The sequence below is a fragment of the Toxorhynchites rutilus genome, chromosome 2 (genome assembly GCF_029784135.1).
Source record: "Toxorhynchites rutilus septentrionalis strain SRP chromosome 2, ASM2978413v1, whole genome shotgun sequence".
Classification (NCBI taxonomy): domain Eukaryota; kingdom Metazoa; phylum Arthropoda; class Insecta; order Diptera; family Culicidae; genus Toxorhynchites; species Toxorhynchites rutilus.
In genome coordinates, this window is record NC_073745.1 from 170,311,586 (window position 1) to 170,334,343 (window position 22,758).

Below are 22,758 nucleotides of genomic sequence, written 5' to 3' on the forward strand. Positions count from 1 at the left end.
CCCAGTGAAGAGCCACAATAAGACCAGCCCAGAAGGGACTGGCGAAAGGGAAACCAAAAAAAATCACTCATCAGATCTGTCCGCTCGACTCTCGGTTAAAGAAGAAGGTAGGAAGGGATCCTATGCTTCATAAGATATTTAATATATGCTGTAAAGAATAGTAAATATTTACTGATCCGAGGACCGAAGCAGTGACGAAGCACAAATGACCTAGACTCCAAGCGCAGGGCGTGTTCCAAAAACAAAAATACACAAAAAAGGCCCTTCTCAGGAGGATGGGAAGGAAAGGAGTGGGAAGGATTTGGGTGGGATTAGAGGAGTGGAAGGGGGTGGGAGTGGTATGGGTAGGAAAGAGGGGAGGAGTAGGGTGTGGGGTGGTTGTGAAATGAAATGAAATACAGTTTGAATAAAATATAGTGGTTTTGAATTTAATGGTATATATTTCGTTTTTCAGCTCCACTATAGTGGAGCTGAAAAATGGAGAGGTTTATTTAATGAATTAATCCTCCTTGGTGAGTGTGGCTGTAGGAATAGGAAGTTGATTAAAGTATAATGTAATGGATAGAAGATAGATGTTAGTATGAAAGTATATATTATATTATTTGTTATTTATTATTATTAAATGCGTGTATACATGTATGAATACATTCCTTCCGACCCGTACGTACATGTGTATACACACATAAACACGCATACATGACTGTGAAGTGGCGAACTTTAATAAGCAATTTCCAAGGTATTTAGTATTTCGATTTAGATTTTACCAAAGAAGTCGGTTTCTTTCAGAAACGCAATTAAATTGGTTTCTTGGGTCTCGTCTCTACTGAGGATATCTCGGAGACTCTGACCTATGTTGTGTCGGACTCGAGCATCTTTGGTATGTTGACATTCGAGTAAGAGATGGCTAACGGAAACCGGAGCTTCGTTGCAAGCACATTGGGGTTTTTCGGCTCTGCAGAACAAGTGTGAGTGGGTGAAGTTAGTGTGCCCAATTCGAAGACGGGTAAGGACTTGCCTTTCCCTACTTTTGAGGCGGTCCTCCCAAGGGAGAGTGGAATTTTTAATTTGATGAAGATGAGTGGGACGGCTGTTTATCCAACCTATGTCCCAGCTTTCACGGACTTGCTGTTTTACCCAGCGGACAATGTCAGATGGAGGACAGGGCATGTCTGGGGGTTCTATTTTGCTGCCCTTGCCGGCCAGTATGTCGGCGGCTGTGTTTCCGCGGATTCCTGAGTGACCAGGAACCCAGCAGAAGGAGATGTTTTTATTTGAAGCAGCCTCTTCTGTATGCTTAATCCATGGGTGTTTGCTGTTTCCACTCAGAAGATCGTGGAGACAGCTAACTGAGTCGGAGAATATTGTGGTAGGAAGAAAATCATGGGTGCATTCTTGGGTAGCTATTAAAAGGGCGAAAGCTTCCGCACTGAAGATGGAGCATTGCGGTGGAAGAGAAAAGCTACCTATGTATCTACTCTCAAAAATTCCACATCCAACTCCATCGACACTGACTGAACCATCTGTGTATACCTGGTGATTGATTTGAAAATTGGACGCAACGAGGTTATTGAAGCAGGCTTTGACTTTTGGAGAAGGGTCTCCCGCCCGAACTGCCTTGAGAAGTTCAAGGTTAATGTTCGGCGGTTTGACGTTCCAATTTCTTCCCGTCGCAGATGAACATTCACATATAGCGGGAAGATCTTTGTTCGTGAGGTTTTTGAACCATGTTTTAGCCCTATTTATTAATGGGACATTGTGGTCGCTTTCGGGGAGTGACAAGTGACGGATGGCTTTATTAGTAGTGATGGCTTTTGTTACCAGGTGGGTAAAGGGAAGTTGCCCACTTTCTGCCATTACAGCAAGAGTAGGACTGGAGGGAAAAGCGCCAATTGCGAGCCTAATTGCTTTATTGTAAATTGGTTGAATGGTGTTTAACACCCTGTCCCCTCCACGGCTGAAGGTGCCTATTCCGTAAAGGATTTGTGGGACCAACCAAACATTTACAACATTTAGCAGCGTCTTTCTATGACCAGAGGCTAGGTTGCCTGCGATAGCCTTGATGATGTTCAGTTTCTTTCTGGTGGCTATTTTGGTCTTTTGGGAATGTGATAGGAAGTTGAGTTTCTTGTCGAAAGTAACCCCTAGTATTTTCAATGTCCTCATTGTAGGAATCGGGATTTTGTTGAGCTGAAGATAGGTTCTCCTTCTGAGAGCTTTTCCGATATGTATGTGTTTGGATTTCTCCGGGGAAATTTTGAAACCTGTTTTTAGAGTCCAGTTTTGGATGGAGTCTAAGGTTTTTTGAAGCCTCTTTCTCTGAATTAAGCCGAAGCAACTCGTAGAGATAAGAGTGATATCATCTGCATAGACTATGATCTTTATATGGTCCGGGATAATCTCGAATAGAGATTGCATGGCAATGTTGAAGAGGGTTGGTGAAAGTGCTGAGCCTTGTGGGAAGCCGTTTTCTGGGATTTTTAGAGAAGATTGGTGGTTGTTAATAACGGTTTTGAAAGACCGGTTTTCTAGAAAACTTTTAATGAAGAGACCTAACCTCCCACGAATTCCCCAGTCGAAAAGGCTTTTCAGCACTGGGTACCTCCATGCCCGATCGAGATAAATCCAGGATAAATCCAGGGAAACAATATCAATGTGATGTAATTTTTCAGTTGCGTCGTCTAGGATTTTTTCGATTGCTACAAGGCAATCTTCTGTACCTTTTCCCGCACGGAATGCGAATTGTCTGGGATCAATCAGTTTATTTGACTCTAGAAAAGTCGTTAAGCGTCGATTGATCATTTTTTCCATGACTTTCCCAACACAACTTAGGAGAGTGATGGGGCGGAAATTGTCAAGAAGATGGTTGTTCATGTCTGGTTTCGGGATACAGATCATTAAACCCTCTTTCCAGCAACTGGGGAGGGTTCCACTGTCCCAGACTTTGTTGAGGAGCTTCAGAAGTTCTTTTTTCCCGAGATGGGGTAGATTCTTAAGCATAGGGTAGCTGATGTCATCAGGTCCTGTGGATCCTTGTTTGACTTTGTTCAGTACCCAATCGAGCTCTTTGAGGGAGAGGTTTTTGTTGAAGTCAAATTCCACATCGGTATGAAAATCGATGGGAATTCTTTCGCATTCCGTTTTGTGGGTTAGAAAGGTTTGGTCGTAGTTTTGATTGGAGGAGGCGGATGCAAAGAAATCTCCAAATGCCTCGGCGATGGTTTTCCGGTCATTGGTGTATTGACCGTTAATTAGAAGATTATATTCTTTGCTCCTTTTCTTGCCATGAAGCCTGCCAATCTTACTCCATAATTCGTTTGTTGACGCGTTGGGATTAATTTCGCTGACGAATTTAACCCAACTGTTGTGCTTGGCTGTGTTGATAACAATCTTAGCTTCTTTGCGAGCCCTTTGGAACTCTGTAAGCAGAGTGGGCCTCAGTGGGCTGTCCGGATGGGCCTTTCTTAATTTGCGTAAGACCTTACGTCGACCTTTGATCGCTGCCTTCAGCTCAGGCGACCACCATGGGACACATTTCCTGCCAGGGATGCCACTGGTTCTGGGGATGTGCACCATTGCAACTTCTAGGACAACTTTGGAGAATTCCTCGGCTGCCCAATCTCGTTTAGCGGAGAGGCGGTTTTCAATGTCAAACTGATAGCCAGCCCAGTCAGCGTATTCAAATTTCCATCTTGGCCTTGTTGAAAACTCTGGAGATGTTTGGCCGAAGGAAGTGAAGATTGGAAAATGAACGCTTCCGCAAGTATCATCGTGGATGTTCCAAGAAAGTTTTGAAGAGAGTTTGTCTGATACTATAGTGAGATCGATGGCTGAAGTAGTACCAGAATAATGGATTCTGGTGTGTTGGCCGTTGTTAAGAAGGAGAAGGGAATGGTCGGATATGAAATCCTCAATGATGGATCCTTTTCGATCGAGGTATGCACCTCCCCAGGCGTATGAGTGGGCGTTGAAATCACCCATAAGCATGATTGGGGCGGGAAGTTGGGCGAACAGATGGCGTAGAGTGTTCGGATCGGAATCATTAGTGATGTAGATGCTAACGACGGTGATTGGAAAGGGGTGTTTAATGCGCACTACTACTGCCTGAAGGTAAGTGGTAATGGGAAGAAGATCATGTGGAGTGCCATCCTTGATTGCGATTGCAACTCCGTGTTTTGAGGGGTTGGGACCCTCTGTGAAATATGTGATATATTTTGAGATGAAGTGTTTATTAAAATTGGTTGGTGTCATAGTTTCTTGAAGGGCTATGACTGTGGGATTAGAGTTCGAAATAAGCATTTTCAATTCTAGAATATTTTGTCGGATACTTCTGATTTTCCATTGTATCCCGAATTTCTGTGTTGGAGTGAATGTGTTGGTGTTTTTAACTCTAATTCCTAAGTCCTCATTGTGTGTATGTTTGAACTATTCAAAGAGAATTAGTTCGATGGTCCTTTACCCTTGGAAAGAGAAGCTTTCTTTGAGGTATTGGTGTTGTTTTTGTTTGGTGTAGAAGTCTTTGGTGTGTTTGTTGTGTTTGTGTTGTTTTTTGTTGAATGTGCGTTGCTGTTGTTGTTATTGTTGTTTTTTGTTTGATGTGTGTTGTTGTTGTTGTTTTTTGTTGGTGTTGTGTTGTTATTTGTTGGTGGTGTCTGTCTTTGTTCATTCTTAGTTCTTTTCTTGTCCTTGTTTGTTTGGGTCTCATTTTCAGATTTTTGATCTGACTCTGAGGATGATCCTTTAGTTATTTTTCTTTTGTTTTTGTTTGGAACATCAGACATATCCATAGAGACAATTGATTCGTTTTCAGATTCAGTTGTTGAACTACCAGTTGTTGAATCTGACATGGTTGTATCGAATGTGGTGTCAATTGGGGGGGTGCTTTCGCGACTAGAAGTGGCCGAAGCGGCCGAAGCGCAATTACATTTGCAGTTACATGTGGGTGCTGGCTTTTGCAAGTTGGTGAGTCTGTTTTGCAGAACACTTGCGAATGAAGAGCCATTGTTTTGAAGTTGAAACTGTTCCTTTGCCTCTTTGTATGAGATTCCATTATCGATTCTCATTCTGGTAATTTTATTTTCATTTTGCCATACGGGACAATTCCTACTGGAAGAGGAGTGGTTTCCTTGGCAGTTGACACAAAAAGCTGAAGCATTGCAAACTATGTTTGCTTCTGTTTGTTGTTCCGGGTGTTCTTGGCCGCAGTTCCTGCAAAGCGGATTTTCGCGCTTGCATCGCTTGTTCGTATGTCCAAATTTGTAACACTTGTAGCATTGCATGGGATTGGGATGAAAATTTCTAGTTCCGACTCGAATGAACCCAAAATAAATAAAATCGGGAACAACAGTTCCGCGAATGGTCAATATTAAAGTGGCCGTTGGCACAACAATGTTGTTGTCCTTTCTGGTGATGCGTTTAACGCCGATCACACCTTGTGCGGTGAGTTCTTTCGCCAGTTCGGATTCAGGAAGGTCGATAACTTCGCGGCAAGTCACAACGCATTTGCTTTGGTTAAGTGTTGGATGGAAGATCACTTCTACGGGGGTATTGTCAATCAGTTTGGTAATGGAAAGTAACTTACCAACTGTATCCTCGTCCCTAGTTGTCAAGATGTACTGGAGTTTCTTTTTGTCATCTCGTTGCGGTTTTGCGCTTTTGAATTTTTTAACCGCTGCCTTGATTGTATTGCTAACGGTGAAGGGGTTTGTTGGAAGCACCTTGTCTCCTGTAGCTCTCAGAAGCAGTATCTGGAGATTACCGTTCGAGGGATCCGCCCATAGTGGAGCGGTGGCTTCTGTGGGCCTGCCCTCATAGAAATTTGTAGCCCGACCTACCGGAGGCCCGGAGCTACTGGAAGCCATGATTCTGCTTGACTATACCTAGGTTATAGTCAGCAGGTACGAATACGAAAGCACTGAAATTTCTTATTGGGGGATTTTCACTAAGGGGTATTTTCCCAGAAAATTACACTTTGTTCTAATAAAGCACTTTGAAAAGCCACCAATAGGTGCGGAAAAATTGCAAATCACACTTAATGTAATAATTGCTTCAGTCACTTCACTGTTTGTATGCGTGTTTTTCTTTTTAGATTTTATTTAATAATAAAGATTCACTACTGGCACTACAATAAAACTGGCAACACTGCCCGAAAGAAAAAAGGGGGCGTGGCGTCGGTGACGCCGAAAAAGCGCGCGCTTTTTCCGGCAAGCCGGTGAGCGCCCGCTCTCCACGGTCGAAGCGAGCTATTGCCTTTTCCCGCTCTCCTTCTGCTGTCACGTTCAAATATTTGCAAGAAATCTCCTTCCAAAATCGCCAGGGGGAACGTCCCAGTCCGCTGTCCAGAAACGCCAAAACTCCGAGCTGCTGAAAGAAAAATCGACCTTCTCGGTCGGAGGTTCAAATCAGTGTTGTTGATGTATTTTTTTGCCATCGCTGCCTTTTAACGCTCATTCGTTCGTCTCGTTGGGCTCGCCCCTTTGGCTGAGTCTGCCGATTTGTCTCTATCCTGTGAGCGTGTACCGCTAAAGTACAAAACGCGCGGATCCGCTGAAAAATATATCATTCTCTTTCAAATCGTAAATCAGTGTGGTTGTATGGCATCGTTTCACATCACATCGCATCAACGGATTGGTTCCGGAGCACCAGTATACCTAATAGCGGTTATAGAATTTCGGCCGGCGGAGTGCTCGAGTTGGCTTGCAAAGCTGCTCACGACAATAAGAAAACCCACCTACAGAACAGAGCACATTTGGTTCGGAGGCAACAACTAGTTTCAGCGAGTGGCAAACGCAAAACGGCAGCAGGTAGAAAAAGGAAAAAGTTTGTTTATATAGACTGCTTTGGTGGCAAAACCAGCCACCGTAAAACACGGCATTACCAATGCATTCTAAAGTGACATAATATGATATATAATATGAACTGATTTATTTTGTTTATGCTTGTTTTTGAACTTATTGGTGGTTGGGGTCTTTTAAGTTGATCATTCAGTTTTCACAAACCCATGCATGGTTCCCGAATTGAAAGTGGCTTCAAATTACAACACATTGTATGCAGGATGGCATTTACGAATTTTCTCGGTAGCAAGAACTGCATTCTTTGGTTGATAACTGAAAATTGACTGAGGTTACATCTGCATTGTATAGAAACATAACTAAGGAGCAACATGATGAGCTATGTATTTCCTGCTGCTCTGTTTTTATTTTAAAGGACTTTAATCCGAAGGTCATCCGTCCCTGTATTCACTGTTGGTTTTTCAGAACGCTTATAGCTTCCTGTAGTTTCGTAATAAATGTACCTATTATGGTAATAGTCGATGTCACATGGAAAAAATGTTAATAGGATTGAATTAATACGTCAATAATAATTTTTAATTAAAACTTTGCCTCTAAATGTTATTCCTAGTATGCAATACTGTGTCGTTAATTCTACACTCGACAACAAATTATGGGAGCAAAGCGCGAAGCCGAAATTTTAAGTAATTTTAGAAATGTTGTAACTTCGTGAAAAATCAACGCGTGAGGATGAGATATACGTCATTTTGAAGCATTAAATTTTAAGTTTTGAGATGTAGTACAAATTCTACCAGAAGATTGAAGTGCTATTCGTACCCTTGGAATGAACAATACGCAACTTTAGATTTCATGCATTTGTGAAGAAGTTCAGATCATTACACATTTTCAGAAACACTTCCTTGTTTTGAACGCGAAAATTCTTTGAAATTCTAAATAATGATGATGACTTCTTTGAACACCTAACGATGGAGGCTTACATTTTCAGTAAGTTTCGTGGCACGTTAACAAGGATCATTTTTGATGAAATTATACTCAAAATACTTGGTAGGTTGTAAACTATATAAGATACCGGTAGGATACCGATAACCATACATTTAATACCGAATAGGGTGGCTCTATGCAGAAAAAAAGATCTGGATATTTTTTTTTCAAAAATTTGACTTCATACCATACATATAACCTTAAATTTTGACCCCAATTCCCTATTTTTCATTGCGATTTTATTATTTTTGTGTCAAAAATATTCTAATAATTTAACCGTTGTTCGTTTTTTCAACAGAACGAATTCATTTAAGTTGTTCAATGGCCGCTTCATTGAACATTCACAAATACACAAGTAACATCAATTCATCTAAAGCAGGGAGCATCTCCGACGAGCTGGAAGCCTTTTTGAATGAGCACAATGAGTTATCGAAATTCTTCAAATCACATTTGCTCGGATTACAAAATGACAATCACGCTATTGCCATCAACCCTGATAAAACATCATTGCCATTAGGCAATCCGCTCAATGAAAGTTGATAAACGCTCATCTTATTTCCTAACAAAAATAAGACATCTATTGAGTGTTTTGGTCGAAAAATTATTCAAGATTACCTTAGCATGGGTTCCCTCTCATTGCTCGATTCCGGAGAATGAGAAAGCGGACTCGCTAGCTAAGGTGGGCGCTTCAGAAGGCACACTTTTTGAAAGGCAAATTGCCTATAATGATTTTTTTCAGATTCCTCGTCAGCACACACTCATTAGTTGGCAGCGCATGTGGAGTGAAGATGAGTTCGGTCGTTGGTTACACACGATTATCCCAAAGGTCTCGACAAGTGCTTGGTTTAAGAGATTGAATGTAGGTCGTGATTTCATTCGCGTGATATCTCGGCTCATGTCCAATCACTACAACCTAAACGCGCATCTCTATCGCATTGGGCTCGCAGCAAACAATCTTTGTGATTGTGGCGATGGCTACCACGACATCGAGCATATTGTCTGATCGTGTATCCGGTTCCATGCTGCTCTCTCTCAGCTCTCTAGAGCACTGAGAGCAAAAGGCAGACAATCGGATATCCCCGTCCGGTCCGATGATTGCGTCGGCTAGTGACCATTCTATCCTGGATTCCTCGAGTCGAGAAGACGCACCACGCTAGATATGGGGTACATACTAGGGGGGCGTTGCTGATTAATGGTCAGCTGCATCCCAATAGTAAGTATCCCGCACACGTACAGAGCATTGGAGACAGCAACATCCCAATTACGAGAACACTTGTAATACTAACCTCGAGCCGACCGTGAGTAATCGGTTACATATTACTAACATAGATAATAAGAAAAACTGTCAAAATATTGAACTCCGGCCCCGTCAGGCTAACGCCATATGAGCCTTGATAAAAATATATATTTTGGAAAAAAAAACATCAGCTGGAGAGCACGTGTGTAGATCCAAAGCACAAGCGCTGCTGGAATCATGATAGCACGGTGACACGAGAAATTTAATGCGAAGAAAAAACAATAATCTGGAATTGCGTTCATACGACCTATGTTCTTCTTCAATGGCACTAACGTTCCCAAGGTTTGCCTTCTCAACGTAGTACTACTTGCGTCATTTTTATTAGTAAATAGTTGAGATTTCTATGACGAACAATACGCCTTGAATGTATTCTGGAGTGGCAAGCTCAAGAATACGCGTGACTACAGTGCAAATCAGAAGGGTTTCTTTAACGAAAAATCTCTTGCATAAACATTAGACCAACGAGACCCCGTCACAGATACTTAATTCATTATGAACATAATTTCTCATATTGATTTAATATTTATGAACATGCGACGAAACAAACAGAGGGCGCGCTCGATGGATTTTTATGTTTATCATATGGTGATTTGACATGGTCAAGAAACGCCAATTCAAGATATAGTAATCTGTGCCAACAATTTATGGTCGACCTATACGCGAAGGTAGAGATTGAACGACTGCAATTCTTACTACACAATCAACAAAAGCGGTGCGAGGAATAATACATTCACTTACGAGACACTATCATGAGCAACGCCGACACAGCTTTAGTTATAGCCAGGCCAAAGCGCAATGCATTGTCATGACATTGCGCGTGTGTTCAAACACAAAATGAAGTTCGATCGTATTCGTCCCCACATATTGTTGGTTGTATTCTGTTGAATGGAAAAAGCGCAATTTTGCATTCTGTTCAAGCTCAAGTCCAATCGAGTTGAGCAAATGTGACAACCTTGCCACGCAATTCGACGTAAACATCATTGGTCTCCATGTTCCATTTCTATGAAGCAAAAATAGTAATGGTTTTTCGGGTGGAATAAACACGCAAAATTTAGCATTCAAACACATTCAAAACAAATTTAGCATCCAAACGAAAACGAATAATAATTTTCATTGAAATTTCAACAATTTAGAATTATTTCCGGAATTATGCCGATCAGATAGAGAGTAAATTGAACCACAAATACGGATGACTTATTTTGACAATTGATTCGCGACAAGGCGAACGAATTTAAGAGTGTAAAAGTCGATTTCGATTGAATTGTAAAATCCGATCACTCATATTTTTTTTTTTTTTTTTAACTGTATTATAGTGATTTTCAACTCATTTGGCTGGTTCGTCACTTTTTACTTCCATTTTTGGAAGAATGTCGGGAGTGAGAATTGAACTCGTGACCTTTAGCGTGAGAGGCATGGATGTTACCACTACGCCAGATCGCCTCCACACCGATCACTCATATGCATATATGAATATTGAGTTCTACAAATCGGTGAAGAGTAATAAAAACATCCATGAATAAAGGAGGTGTTACGTCTTGGATAGTGAATATACGACAATTATATTTACGTAACAATAATAACTTTATTAACTATTCTAATGTTTAAAATAAATAACTTGGTCAGCACTCGAGCGTGGTTACTGAGGAATAGAGAACGAACATGGGGTCGCTCGTGACAGCTGTGGCCTAGACGGCGGCAAGGCCAATGAAAGGAAGGTGCAATAACTGTTGTATGATGGAAGTGTGCGTACTACCGTAAGCGCACCGTCGTTGGGTGGTACCCCAACACCTCCCCTTTTTTAGTAGATCTGGTACGGTTCATATCTAGCTGGCGCCCGACGATGGCGCGTTGATCGGCGCTGAATCACATCCTCAGGATCAGGTTGTCGAACGGATCCACGAGCTCGCCGATGCGTAGCTGGTGGTTCAATGAGCCCGCGCATGAACTCTCGCTAGATTTCGTTAAGCTCTTCAGGTTCGGCTGGTGGTATCATTTCCTCTGGAGCAGCACTAGGATTCGACGGATTCAATCCCCACGAACCTAGCAGGATATCAAGCGAAATGGACGGATCTGTTTCAGACATTGTTGGTACTTCACTTCCGTAGCGTTTTCGCAGTTGATTGCTGTGGCTGCGAATTAACTGTTGCTGTTGCGGGATCCACACGTTATATATAACCGTACCCACTCGCTCCACTATCACTCCAGGTACCCAGTTCCAATCGTTGCCTCGGTGTACTTGGGCATACACCTGGTCCTGGACGTCGAAGCACTTCTCCTTGGCTCCGTGTTTCGTATTGAACTGCTGATTCTGCTTGAGGCTGTTGTTTTTGTTGAACTTACTGGGTGGACGAAGTAATTCAAACGATGTCCTCAGTGGTCTTCCTAGCAATAATTCTGCGGGGGATTTGCCGCCAGGAGCACTACGACAGGGTGTAGATCTGTAGCACAGTAAGAACGTATTCAATGCTTCGTCTAAGGTTTCCCCTCCGGCCTGAATTTTTTTCATGGTTCTTTTGATGGTGCTTTGAGGGTGGAAAGGGGTTGTTTTAAGGTGCATGATACCATTCGATTCGCAGAACCGCTCGAAGACGTCACTCACAAGTTGCGATCCGTTTCCGGAAACTAGAACTTCCGGCATACCAAATCGACTGAAAATCTGGCGTAGAATAGCGATCGTTGCTGCCGATGTTATTGACTTTGTAGGGATAACTTCCGGCCATTTGGATAGTGGATCCACTAGCAGGAGATAATACGTTTTGTCAATCAGCCCCGCAAAATCCACGTGGATCCTCTGCCACGGTTTTTCGGGGATGGGCCATAACTCCAGCTTTGTTTTGGGTCAGTCTTTGCGACAGAAGCACATTCATGCGCATGCGCTCAACGCCTGGGTGCCCTTTATGAAGTTGCTGCAGTATTTTACGTTGAAACTTCTTCGGTATTACAATCCGCTCTCCGTACATCAGGACTTTTTGGGCTGCGTACAAAGATTCACGTCGTGCGAAAAATTGCTGAACTTCCGATCCTCCCGAGATGGTTTTCTTATCGTTAGGCCAACCGTTGATGACGTATTTCAGAACTTGCTACAACGTCTCATTTTTCGTAGTCTCGGCTGCTATCATTTTGTATGAAACAGGAAGATACTCGATGGATTGACTGACGATGTTGCAGATCACCTGTTCCACTTCGAGGGACGCAATCACGTAGTCCTCGTTCGGCCTTACGTGGCTGTTGATCAAACGGGATAGTATATCGGCGTGCCCACTGCACCAGTGTTATCAATGAGGAAGCAAGGAAAACATAATGCTACTAAAAAGGATCGTTCTACTGGTGCTCAACTACAAGTAATATCACAGATTCCAGCACCTGGGCTAGCTACATCATCTATTGCCACTGGTAATATTCACACTAGTATATGTCCAGCCGCTGCTGGGCGTGATACTACTCCTCTGTCAAACTCTCCCTTGTCGTTAGTTACCACCAACACGAGGCACCCGCTGTATCCTATGGCCGATCATCAACAAGCGGCTTCGACGAGCTCCACTGCACCAGTGTTATCAATGAGGAAGTAAGGGAAACATAATGCTACTAAAAAGGATCGTTCTACTGGTGCTCAACTACAAGTAATATCACAGATTCCAGCACCTGGGCTAGCTACATCATCTATTGCCACTGGTAATATTCACACTAGTATATGTCCAGCCGCTGCTGGGCGAGATACTACTCCTCTGTCAAACTCTCCCTTGTCGTTAGTTACCACCAACACGAGGCACCCGCTGTATCCTATGGCCGATCATCAACAAGCGGCTTCGACGAGCTCCACTGCACCAGTGTTATCAATGAGGAAGTAAGGGAAACATAATGCTACTAAAAAGGATCGTTCTACTGGTGCTCAACTACAAGTAATATCACAGATTCCAGCACCTGGGCTAGCTACATCATCTATTGCCACTGGTAATATTCACACTAGTATATGTCCAGCCGCTGCTGGGCGAGATACTACTCCTCTGTCAAACTCTCCCTTGTCGTTAGTTACCACCAACACGAGGCACCCGCTGTATCCTATCATCAACAAGCGGCTTCGACGAGCTCCACTGCACCAGTGTTATCAACACAGAAGCAAGGAAAACATCAAACCGCAAAAAAGAATCGTCCTACTGTACCTCTACTTGAAGCAGTGACTACATCCGGTACTCCAGTGACTACTCTTCCTACACTTTCCGTCGCTCCACAAGTGAAACGCAACTGGTATTATGTGATCCGCTTTCTTCCTCACGAATCGTGTGAGAACATAGCATCATATGTTTCTAGAAAATGTAAATGTGACCCAACATTGATTAAATGTCACAAACTACTGCGTCAGAATAGGGATACCAATAGACCCATAACTTTTCTATCGTTCAAATTGAACGTACCTGAATAATTGGAAAGTTTGGTCTGTTCCAGAAACTTTTGGCCAGCTGGTGTCTCTATTGCTCCTTTTTTAGAACACCCCCCAACGCGAGCCCGTTACGATCCAATGACTCTCCCAATACAACCTCGTATCAATGGACAGTGTCAGCAGGATCAGAACAATACTCCTGTTCGATTTTTCAATTCAGAGCCTCAACGCGCTCTCCCTCGAAGAGCCCCCTCTCCTCCACCGCAACAAAACATGTTGAGGCACGTGTGAATCCATCTCGTGTAAAAAGACGGGTGGGTAATGTCGGTGACATAACCGGAGTGACGTAGGACAAAGCGGACAGCTTTTGCTAAATATATATTTTGAATATATTGTTTTATTTTCTTCTCCTACGTGAATTCCTACCTATCTACCTGAAAAATGGATTAGTTTACTGTTTACTCTTCATGAACATGTTGGGGGTTCTGAAAAGAACCTTTGGTTTTGTGTTTTTGCGTTTTTTTACAAACTTGATTCTTGATTTTTTTCTGAAGGCTTTGTACTTATTAAATGTTCAACGTCGGGCATCTTTCGGCGTATACACATATCGTACAATCAAAATGATGGCTGTGATAGGGAATGCACAGGTGGTCATCAGCTCGTTCACTATCATATATTTCACTATTGAGCACATTACCGTAAATTAAGCTGTGGTTTCGGAGACGAATGAATTGTAAGATTTGTAGTCTCCGCAAACAAAGTAAATAAATATGAAAGAGAACTGAGATTTTGGAGACGAACTCTACGATCTGTCGAGAAATAAACGAGCTATAAGCGTTCTGAAAAAACAACAGTAAATACAGGGACGGATGATCTTCGGATTAAAGTCCTTTAAAATAAGAACAGAGCAGCAGGAAATACATAGCTCATCGTGTTGCTCCTTAGTTATTTCTCTATGCAATGCAGATGTAACGTCAGTCAATTTTCAACATCAGTTATCATCAGTTATCTCTATAATCGCTGTTAGGTATACTGGCACTAATCCGTTCGGCCTAGTTACCCTTGCGGAGCAATCAGTGAATGAGACCAACAGGGAACTGGAGACCTGCACGGTTCGAGTGAGACTTTGCCTTTCCCTTAACATGTCCTCCTTTGTTACGTCCACACGTCCACGTTGCTGCTTGTTTTCTTTTTATGATGTGATGCGATGCGATGTTAAACGATGCCGTACAACCACACTGGTTTACGGTTTGAAAGAAAATGAGATATTGACATAGGACTACGTCTTTCATTTCTATACCGGGGTGTAAAATCAAAGTTTCGAAAACGAAAGCGTTACGCCGGAGACCGAGATTTTGAGCGTTAGTAGCTCCTAAACAACTGAACGAAATGGTATGATAAACACTTCATTCGATAGATAAAATGTCTACGCGTTCTATACTTGTTACATTCTGATCCAAAAACTTGTTTCAATAGTCTTAAAATTGCTTTCAAAACAGGCTATTGAAATCACCAATCGGTATATAAGCGAGCGCCGCTCGGAAATCCACTCAGTTCTAATTGAACAGCGAGCATGTTGTCGCTGTTGTGGTGAAGCTCTTCGTTTATCATGAAAGCGCGAATGAACGGTGTCACCAAGAGCCTGTTTGTGCACCTTAGGCCAGAAGGGAATCCATCAGGAGGAGAGTGATGCCACAAACTCTTCCCCGGGAAGATCACGAAGCAGCCGCTACACACACACACACACACACACACACACATACACGCGCGGAATTCTTTCCGTTTGGATGCCATTCAGCATCGAGAAAGATCCGGAAAATAATTTGCCAGTTCCTCTGGGAATTTTCAAAATATAATCATGTGAAAGAGTTTAATTGAATGTTTTCTATCCATGTTACACTGTGACCAAATATGTTTCAATCAAGTGCTATTAACAGGTGGTTATCGAGTTGGCATTAACCACTGGTGGGCTTCCAGTATCGAGGAAAATGTGGAAATATCTAATCGTTACTGAAAATAATCTGCCAGTTCCTTTGGGAATTTTCAAAATATATTCATGTGAAAGAGTTTAATTGAATGTTTTCTATCCATGTTACACTGTGACCAAATATGTTTCAATCAAGTGCTATTAACAGGTGGTTATCGAGTTGGCATTAACCACTGGTGGGCTTCCAGTATCGAGGAAAATGTGGAAACATCTAATCGTTGCTGCAAATAATCTGCTAGTTCCTTTGGGAATTTTCAAAATATATTCATGTTAAAGAGTTTATTTGAATGTTTTCTTTCCATGTAACACTGTGATCAAATACATTTGGTTTTGTGGTTTTTCAATCAATCGCAATTAACAGGATAGCTTCAGAAGATTATTCTTCCCCATCAGTAGGATATTTCCGTATCCAATATTGTATGCGCCCGCAATCGATTATTGCTCAATCGCCGAAAGTTCCGAGCTCAGAGAGTTCATTCCCCTCTAGTTTGCCTTCCAAATTGCCATCGTAAACCACACCTTCTCTCGATTCAATCACACACAAAAAGCATACTTAAGCGATATTCTGGTGGTGAGACACATTCATTTTTCGTGAGGACATCGACAAGACAACATCGTTGCCTAACGTGCTGGAGGAGGTGGACGGCGAAGGATCGACACATACACGCGCAGAACTCTTTCCGTTAGGATGCCATTCAGCATCGAGAAAGTTCCGGAAAGATCTAATCATTGCTGGAAAATAATCTGCCAGTCCCTTTGGGAATTTTCAAAATATATTCATGTGAAAGAGTTTAATTGAATGTTTTCTATCCATGTAACACTGTGACCAAATATGTTTCAATCAAGTGCTATTAACAGGTGGTTATCGAGTTGGCATTAACCACTGGTGGGCTTCCAGTATCGAGGAAAATGTGGAAATATCTAATCGTTACTGAAAATAATCTGCCAGTTCCTCTGGGAATTTTCAAAATATATTCATGTGAAAGAGTTTAATTGAATGTTTTCTATCCATGTTACACTGTGACCAAATATGTTTCAATCAAGTGCTATTAACAGGTGGTTATCGAGTTGGCATTAACCACTGGTCATTCCTCAATCGATAGTTGAAAGAGCCGGACGCTTATTGTTCGCGTCTCTGCTACAAATCGAAGCTGGTGAAGTTTTTTTTTCCCCTCCGCCAAAGTGCCTTTGGTTTTTTTTTTCTTTGACCGTTCGTGGCAAGATAAGTGCCGTTAATACCCGGAACAGCGAGGAAGCAGCACCTCTCCGGCAACGCCGGACCGGCGACCTGTGAATTGGTTCCAGCGGCATCGATTTCATCATAGAGATGTATAATCAACAACAACTTTTGCCGTCACGCTATTGTGTTTACCTCGTAGCGTGCGGTGTTGTATAGTTTCGAATACGGGTGTTCAAGGTTGTTCGGACACCGCAAATTAGTATTTTGTTTTTTTTTTTTTTTGGAAGATTTTTTTTTTTTGAGATATATATATATTTATATATTTTTCTTAAATTTAAGTTAATTATTAGTCTAAGTTAGTTTTAAGTTGAGTTTTTGAGCGCGCGTGCGTGTGTGTGTGTGTGTTTTTTTTTCATAGACGGTTGCGCACCGTTTGCGCAACCGTTATGACATCTACCGATGCCATTGTTGCGCGGACGCGCTATTATCAATCGACCTCAAAGGGACCATGGGTTGTTTTCTTTCGGCCCAAGGGAAAATCGTTGAGAACTCTTGATATTTCAAGAGATTTGCTGCGTCAATTTTCGGGCGTCTCGATACATAAAGAGAGACCGGATAAACTGCGTGTAGAAGCACTGACTTTTGATGTGGCCAACAAGATTGTTGACCACGAAGGGAATATCACATCTACATCCCTTCTCGAGAGGTGGAGATAGAAGGCGTAGTAACCGACGCGAGTCTGAGTGTCGATGAATTGAAAAAAGCTTCGGGTTCTTTCAAAAACTCGATGATAGGTGATCTTGTAAAGATCCTGGATGTTAGAAACCTGCATTCAGCATCTTTGGAAGAAAACAAAAAAGTTTATAAGCCCTCGCACTCTTTTTGGATTACTTTCGCAGGTTCTGTTCTCCCAAACTATGTGAAAGTAGAAAATATTTTTTTCCCAGTGCGCCTGTTTGTACCACGGGTTTATAATTGTACCAACTGTAAAAAGTTGGGACACTCGTTTAGCCACTGCGGCAACAAATTTCGTTGCGGTAAATGTGGCGAGAAACATAGTGAGGATTCTTGCACACAAACAGTGGAAAAATGTATCCACTGTGGCGAGAATCCTCACCCTCTACAGGAGTGCCCGAGGTACAAACAGCACTCCGATAAAGTGAAGCGTTCTATCGCTGGACGCTCCAAGCGGACTTATGCTGAAATGCTAAAGACCGCTCAAGATGAAAACCAATTTTCGGTTTTGTCATCTCAAGAATCGGACTCTGATTCTGATGAGGGTCATATTACGGCTGCACCAGAATCTTCAATAAAGGATGAATCATCAAAAAGAAAGCTCTCTTCACCAACGGTGCACCGTAAGAAACCTAAAGTGACCCTCGGAAGATTGTCTAATTCCAAGGGTAATAGTAATAAAAAAACGAATCCGAAGGCTCCTTCTCAGCCAGTTCCTGGTTGCAGCAAGGATTTTACTTCATTACCCAGAGAAGAGAGAAATAAAAACGCTGCTCCTCGAACTTCTCGTAGAAAATTCGCGTCTAATCGAGGATTGATAGGTTTTTCGGACATTGTGGACTTCATACTAAACACGTTAAAAATTCAAGACCCCCTCAGAAGCTTTATTTCTGCCTTGCTTCCATCTTTAAAGTCTTATCTTAAGCAATTGACTGCTTCATGGCCCCTCCTTGCATCAATCATATCATTCGATGGATAATTCCCCTAGCGTAGTAGAAGATATGATCAATGTGCTACAATGGAACTGCCGTAGTCTAGTGCCAAAACTAGATTCGTTCAAATTTTTACTTCAAAATTATGATTGTGATATATTTGCCCTCTCTGAAACATGGCTTTCTTCTGACACTGAACTCAACTTCCACGATTTTAACATTATTCGCCTGGATAGAAATGATTCTTATGGAGGAGTACTTTTGGGGATCAAAAAGTGCTACTCTTTCTATAAAATTCCTCTCCCAGCTCTATCAGACGTCGAAATTGTCGCGTGTCAAATAACTGCAAAGAGTAAAGAACTTTGCATAGCTTCAGTATACGTTCCTCCAAATACTAACATTAGCCGTAGTCATCTTTGGAATCTAGTCTCGATTCTCTCATCCCCAGTTCTAATTCTGGGTGATATGAACTCTCATGGTACTGGGTGGGGTGATCCTTATGATGACGCCAGAGCGGCTATTTTTTACGATTTATGTGACGATTTCAACTTGACTATCTTGAACACTGGTGAAGCGACACGAATTCCAAAACCTCCGGCTCGAGAAAGTCGTCTCGACCTTTCTTTTTGCTCAAGCTCGTTATCATTGGATTGCCAGTGGAAGGTCATCAATGATCCCCATGGTAGCGATCACTTGCCAATCAGTATATCAATCAAGTGTAGCCCGCAATCCACTGAACCATCTCGAGTTCCATTTGATCTAACAAGGAACATCGACTGGCAAAAATTTGCAACGGCGGTAACAATCGGTGTCGAATCAATAGATATACTTCCACCATTGGAAGAATATCGATTCTTTGTCGATTTGATGTATAAAAGCTCACTGGAAGCACAAAAAAGAAAAGTTCCAAGTGCTCCGTTTAAAAGAAAACCAGCCACTCCTGGCTGGGACGATGAATGCACAAAATTGTATTTGAAAAAATCTGATGCTTTCAAAGCTTTTCGTAGACATGGAACATCCACACACTTCGAGGAATATTCAAAGCTTGAAATACAGCTGAAACAATTAATTAAAGCAAAAAAACGCGGTTACTGGCGCAATTTCATTGAAGGTCTTTCTCGTGAAACCTCAATACGTACCTTGTGGAGGGTAGCTCGCAACATGCGTAACCGCTCATCTACCAACGAGAGTGAAGAATACTCCAACCGATGGATATTCGATTTCGCGAAAAAGGTCTGTCCAGACTCAGTTCCAGCCCAACATACTCTTCGAGAAACGTCTCCGAGCAGTGGACCTCTGGACGGACCATTCTCAATGCTGGAATTTTCTATGGCTCTTCTTTCATCGAACAACTCTTCACCCGGAAGCGATATGATTAAATTCGTTCTTCTAAAAAATCTTCCCGATATCGCGAAAAGACGCTTGCTAGACTTATTCAATACCCTACTAGAAAACAACATTGTGCCACCCGAATGGAGACAGGTCAAAGTAATAGCAATTCAAAAGCCTGGCAAACCAGCGTCTGACCATAACTCATACCGTCCGATTGCTATGCTCTCGTGCATTAGAAAATTGTTGGAGAAAATGATCCTTCGAAGACTCGATCAATGGATCGAGACAAATAATTTGCTATCAAGTACACAATTTGGGTTTCGCAAGAGCAAAGGAACAAACGATTGTCTAGCGTTGCTTTCTACAGATATTCAACTGGCCTTTGCGCACAAGGAGCAATTGGCTTCAGTATTCTTGGATATTAAGGGAGCTTTTGATTCGGTTACCATAGAAATTCTGTCAGACAATCTGGACAGATGTGGACTTCCTGGAATTTTGAATAACTTTTTGTACAATTTGTTGTCAGAAAAGCGAATGAACTTCACCCTTGGACAACTGACAACTTCCAGAAATAGTTATATGGGTCTACCCCAAGGCTCATGTCTGAGCCCCCTTCTTTATAATTTTTATGTGAAAGATATTGACAGTTGTTTGGCAGAACAATGCACGCTTAGACAGCTTGCAGATGATGGTGTGGTTTCCGTCAGAGGTCTCCATGCCGAAAATTTGCAAAGACCATTGCAAAATTCCTTAGATAACTTGTCTTCTTGGGCAAGGAACTTAGGGATCGAATTCTCGCCGCAGAAAACCGAACTGGTAGTGTTTACTCGAAAGCGGTTCCCAGCCCAATTGCAACTTAAGCTTTTGGGCAGAAGCATTACCCAATCATTGACTTTCAAGTACCTTGGTGTCTGGTTTGATTCAAAATGCACTTGGAATACCCACATTACGTATTTGAAGCAAAAATGTCAAAAGAGGGTCAACTTCCTCCGCTCGATTTGCGGCACGTGGTGGGGAGCTAATCCGGGAGATCTCATAACACTTTATAAAACAACTATTCTATCCATTCTGGAGTATGGCTCTTTTTGCTTTCTCTCAGCAGCTAAAAGTCACCTTCTAAAACTGGAACGAATTCAATATCATTGTCTGCGTATAGCTCTTGGCTGTATGCACTCAACGCATAACATGAGTCTCGAGGTTCTGGCAGGAGTAACTCCTCTACAGAACCGATTCTGGGAACTTTCTCTCAGAATACTGGTGAAATGCGGAGTCACGAACACACTTTTGATTGAAAACTTTGAAAAAATTCTTCATCTAAATATACAATCTCGGTTTATGAGAATTTACCACCACTATATTTCGTCAGATATTTGTCTTCCATCGTTTACTCCAGACCGTGCTCACTTCACCATCAGCAGTTCCTCAATTGAATACGATCTGTCGATGAAACAAGCAATACTTGGAATCTCAGATCAGCTTCGATCAACTTACATTCCCCGTATTTTTAACCGAAAGTACTCAAAAGTCAATTGCATGAAAAGATACTTCACTGATGGGTCTCACCTCAATGGATCCACTGGCTTCGGTGTTTTCAATGAATATTCGAGCGCCTTCCGTAAACTGCAGGAACCTTGTTCCGTTTATGTTGCTGAGCTGACAGCAATCGACTTCGCATTGGGGATGATCTCCAACAAGCCTGCAGACCATTACTTCATTTTCTCGGATAGTCTCAGTTCGCTTGAGGCTCTCCAGTCGATGAGAACTAGTAGGCACCCATCTTATTTCCTTACAAAAGTGAGGCTGCAGATGAGTGCACTGATCGAAAGATCTTATAAGATAACCTTTGTATGGGTCCCCTCTCATTGCTCAATTCCTGGCAATGAGAAGGCGGACACTCTAGCAAAGGTGAGTGCCCAGGAAGGCGAATTGTTTGATAGACAGATTTCATACGATGAATTTTTCCAATTACTGCGTCAGAGTTCCCTCTTGAGTTGGCAAACCGATTGGGACACTGGAAGTCTTGGGCGGTGGTTATATTCAATTATTCCAAAGGTTTCTTCGAGAGCGTGGTTCAAAGGTTTGGACGTAAGTCGTGACTTCATTCGTGTAATGAGTAGACTTATGTCCAACCACTACTCGCTAGATGTGCACCTCCACAGAATAAATCTTGTTCAAAACAATGTCTGTCGGTGTGGAAACGGTTACGATGACATCGATCACGCAGTTTGGCAATGTACGGATAATTACGCAGCCAGAGAGTACCTTTTGAATGCCCTTGAGGTCCAAGGAAGACAACCCTATGTTCCTGTTAGAGACGTGCTGGGAACTCGCGACATCTGCTATATGCAGTTGATCTATATGTTTGTGAAACGGTCTAGTATAAGAATTTAATGCTTTTGTGTTTTTTTTCTTTTTCGTTATTAGTTTGTTTGTATTGTCCCCTCATCTCACCGTCGCCCACCCTCGACAGCTAGTCGAACACCAGATGCTATCCCTGGTCATTATGCACAATGCTACAGTGCGTGCGGCAACCCTCGGTTGAGACAATGATACCTCATATCCATATCCCTAACCTGACCCGTCCCACAAAAATTGTTGCCCCTCTAACCTCGAGTAAACCGCGAGTAATCGGTCGAAACCTACTAAACATAGATTTAAGATGAAATTTTTGTATAAACTAAACTTGAGTTAGCGGCTCCGCAAAGCTTATGCGATTGAGCCTTACAAATAAACGAATTGGGAAAAAAAAAAAAAAAATTAACCACTGGTGGGCTTCCAGTATCGAGGAAAATGTGGAAATATCTAATCGTTACTGAAAATAATCTGCCAGTTCCTCTGGGAATTTTCAAAATATAATCATGTGAAAGAGTTTAATTGAATGTTTTCTATCCATGTTACACTGTGACCAAATATGTTTCAATCAAGTGCTATTAACAGGTGGTTATCGAGTTGGCATTAACCACTGGTGGGCTTCCAGTATCGAGGAAAATGTGGAAATATCTAATCGTTGCTGAAAATAATCTGCCAGTTCCTCTGGGAATTTTCAAAATATATTCATGTTAAAGAGTTTATTTGAATGTTTTCTTTCCATGTAACACTGTGATCAAATACATTTGGTTTTGTGGTTTTTCAATCAATCGCAATTAAC

At 42.1% G+C, this 22,758-nt stretch overlaps 1 protein-coding gene across 1 annotated transcript; it reads right to left on the bottom strand.

Moving 5' to 3' along the window:
- Positions 1-11,017: 11,017 nt before the first annotated feature.
- LOC129766375 (uncharacterized protein K02A2.6-like) lies at positions 11,018-12,026 on the bottom strand. The gene is made up of 2 exons (XM_055766900.1): positions 11,849-12,026; positions 11,018-11,802 (listed from the first exon to the last, which is right to left on the bottom strand). The coding sequence occupies exons 1-2, from the start codon at positions 12,024-12,026 to the stop codon at positions 11,018-11,020; spliced, it is 963 nt and encodes a 320-aa protein (XP_055622875.1).
- Positions 12,027-22,758: the final 10,732 nt, after the last annotated feature.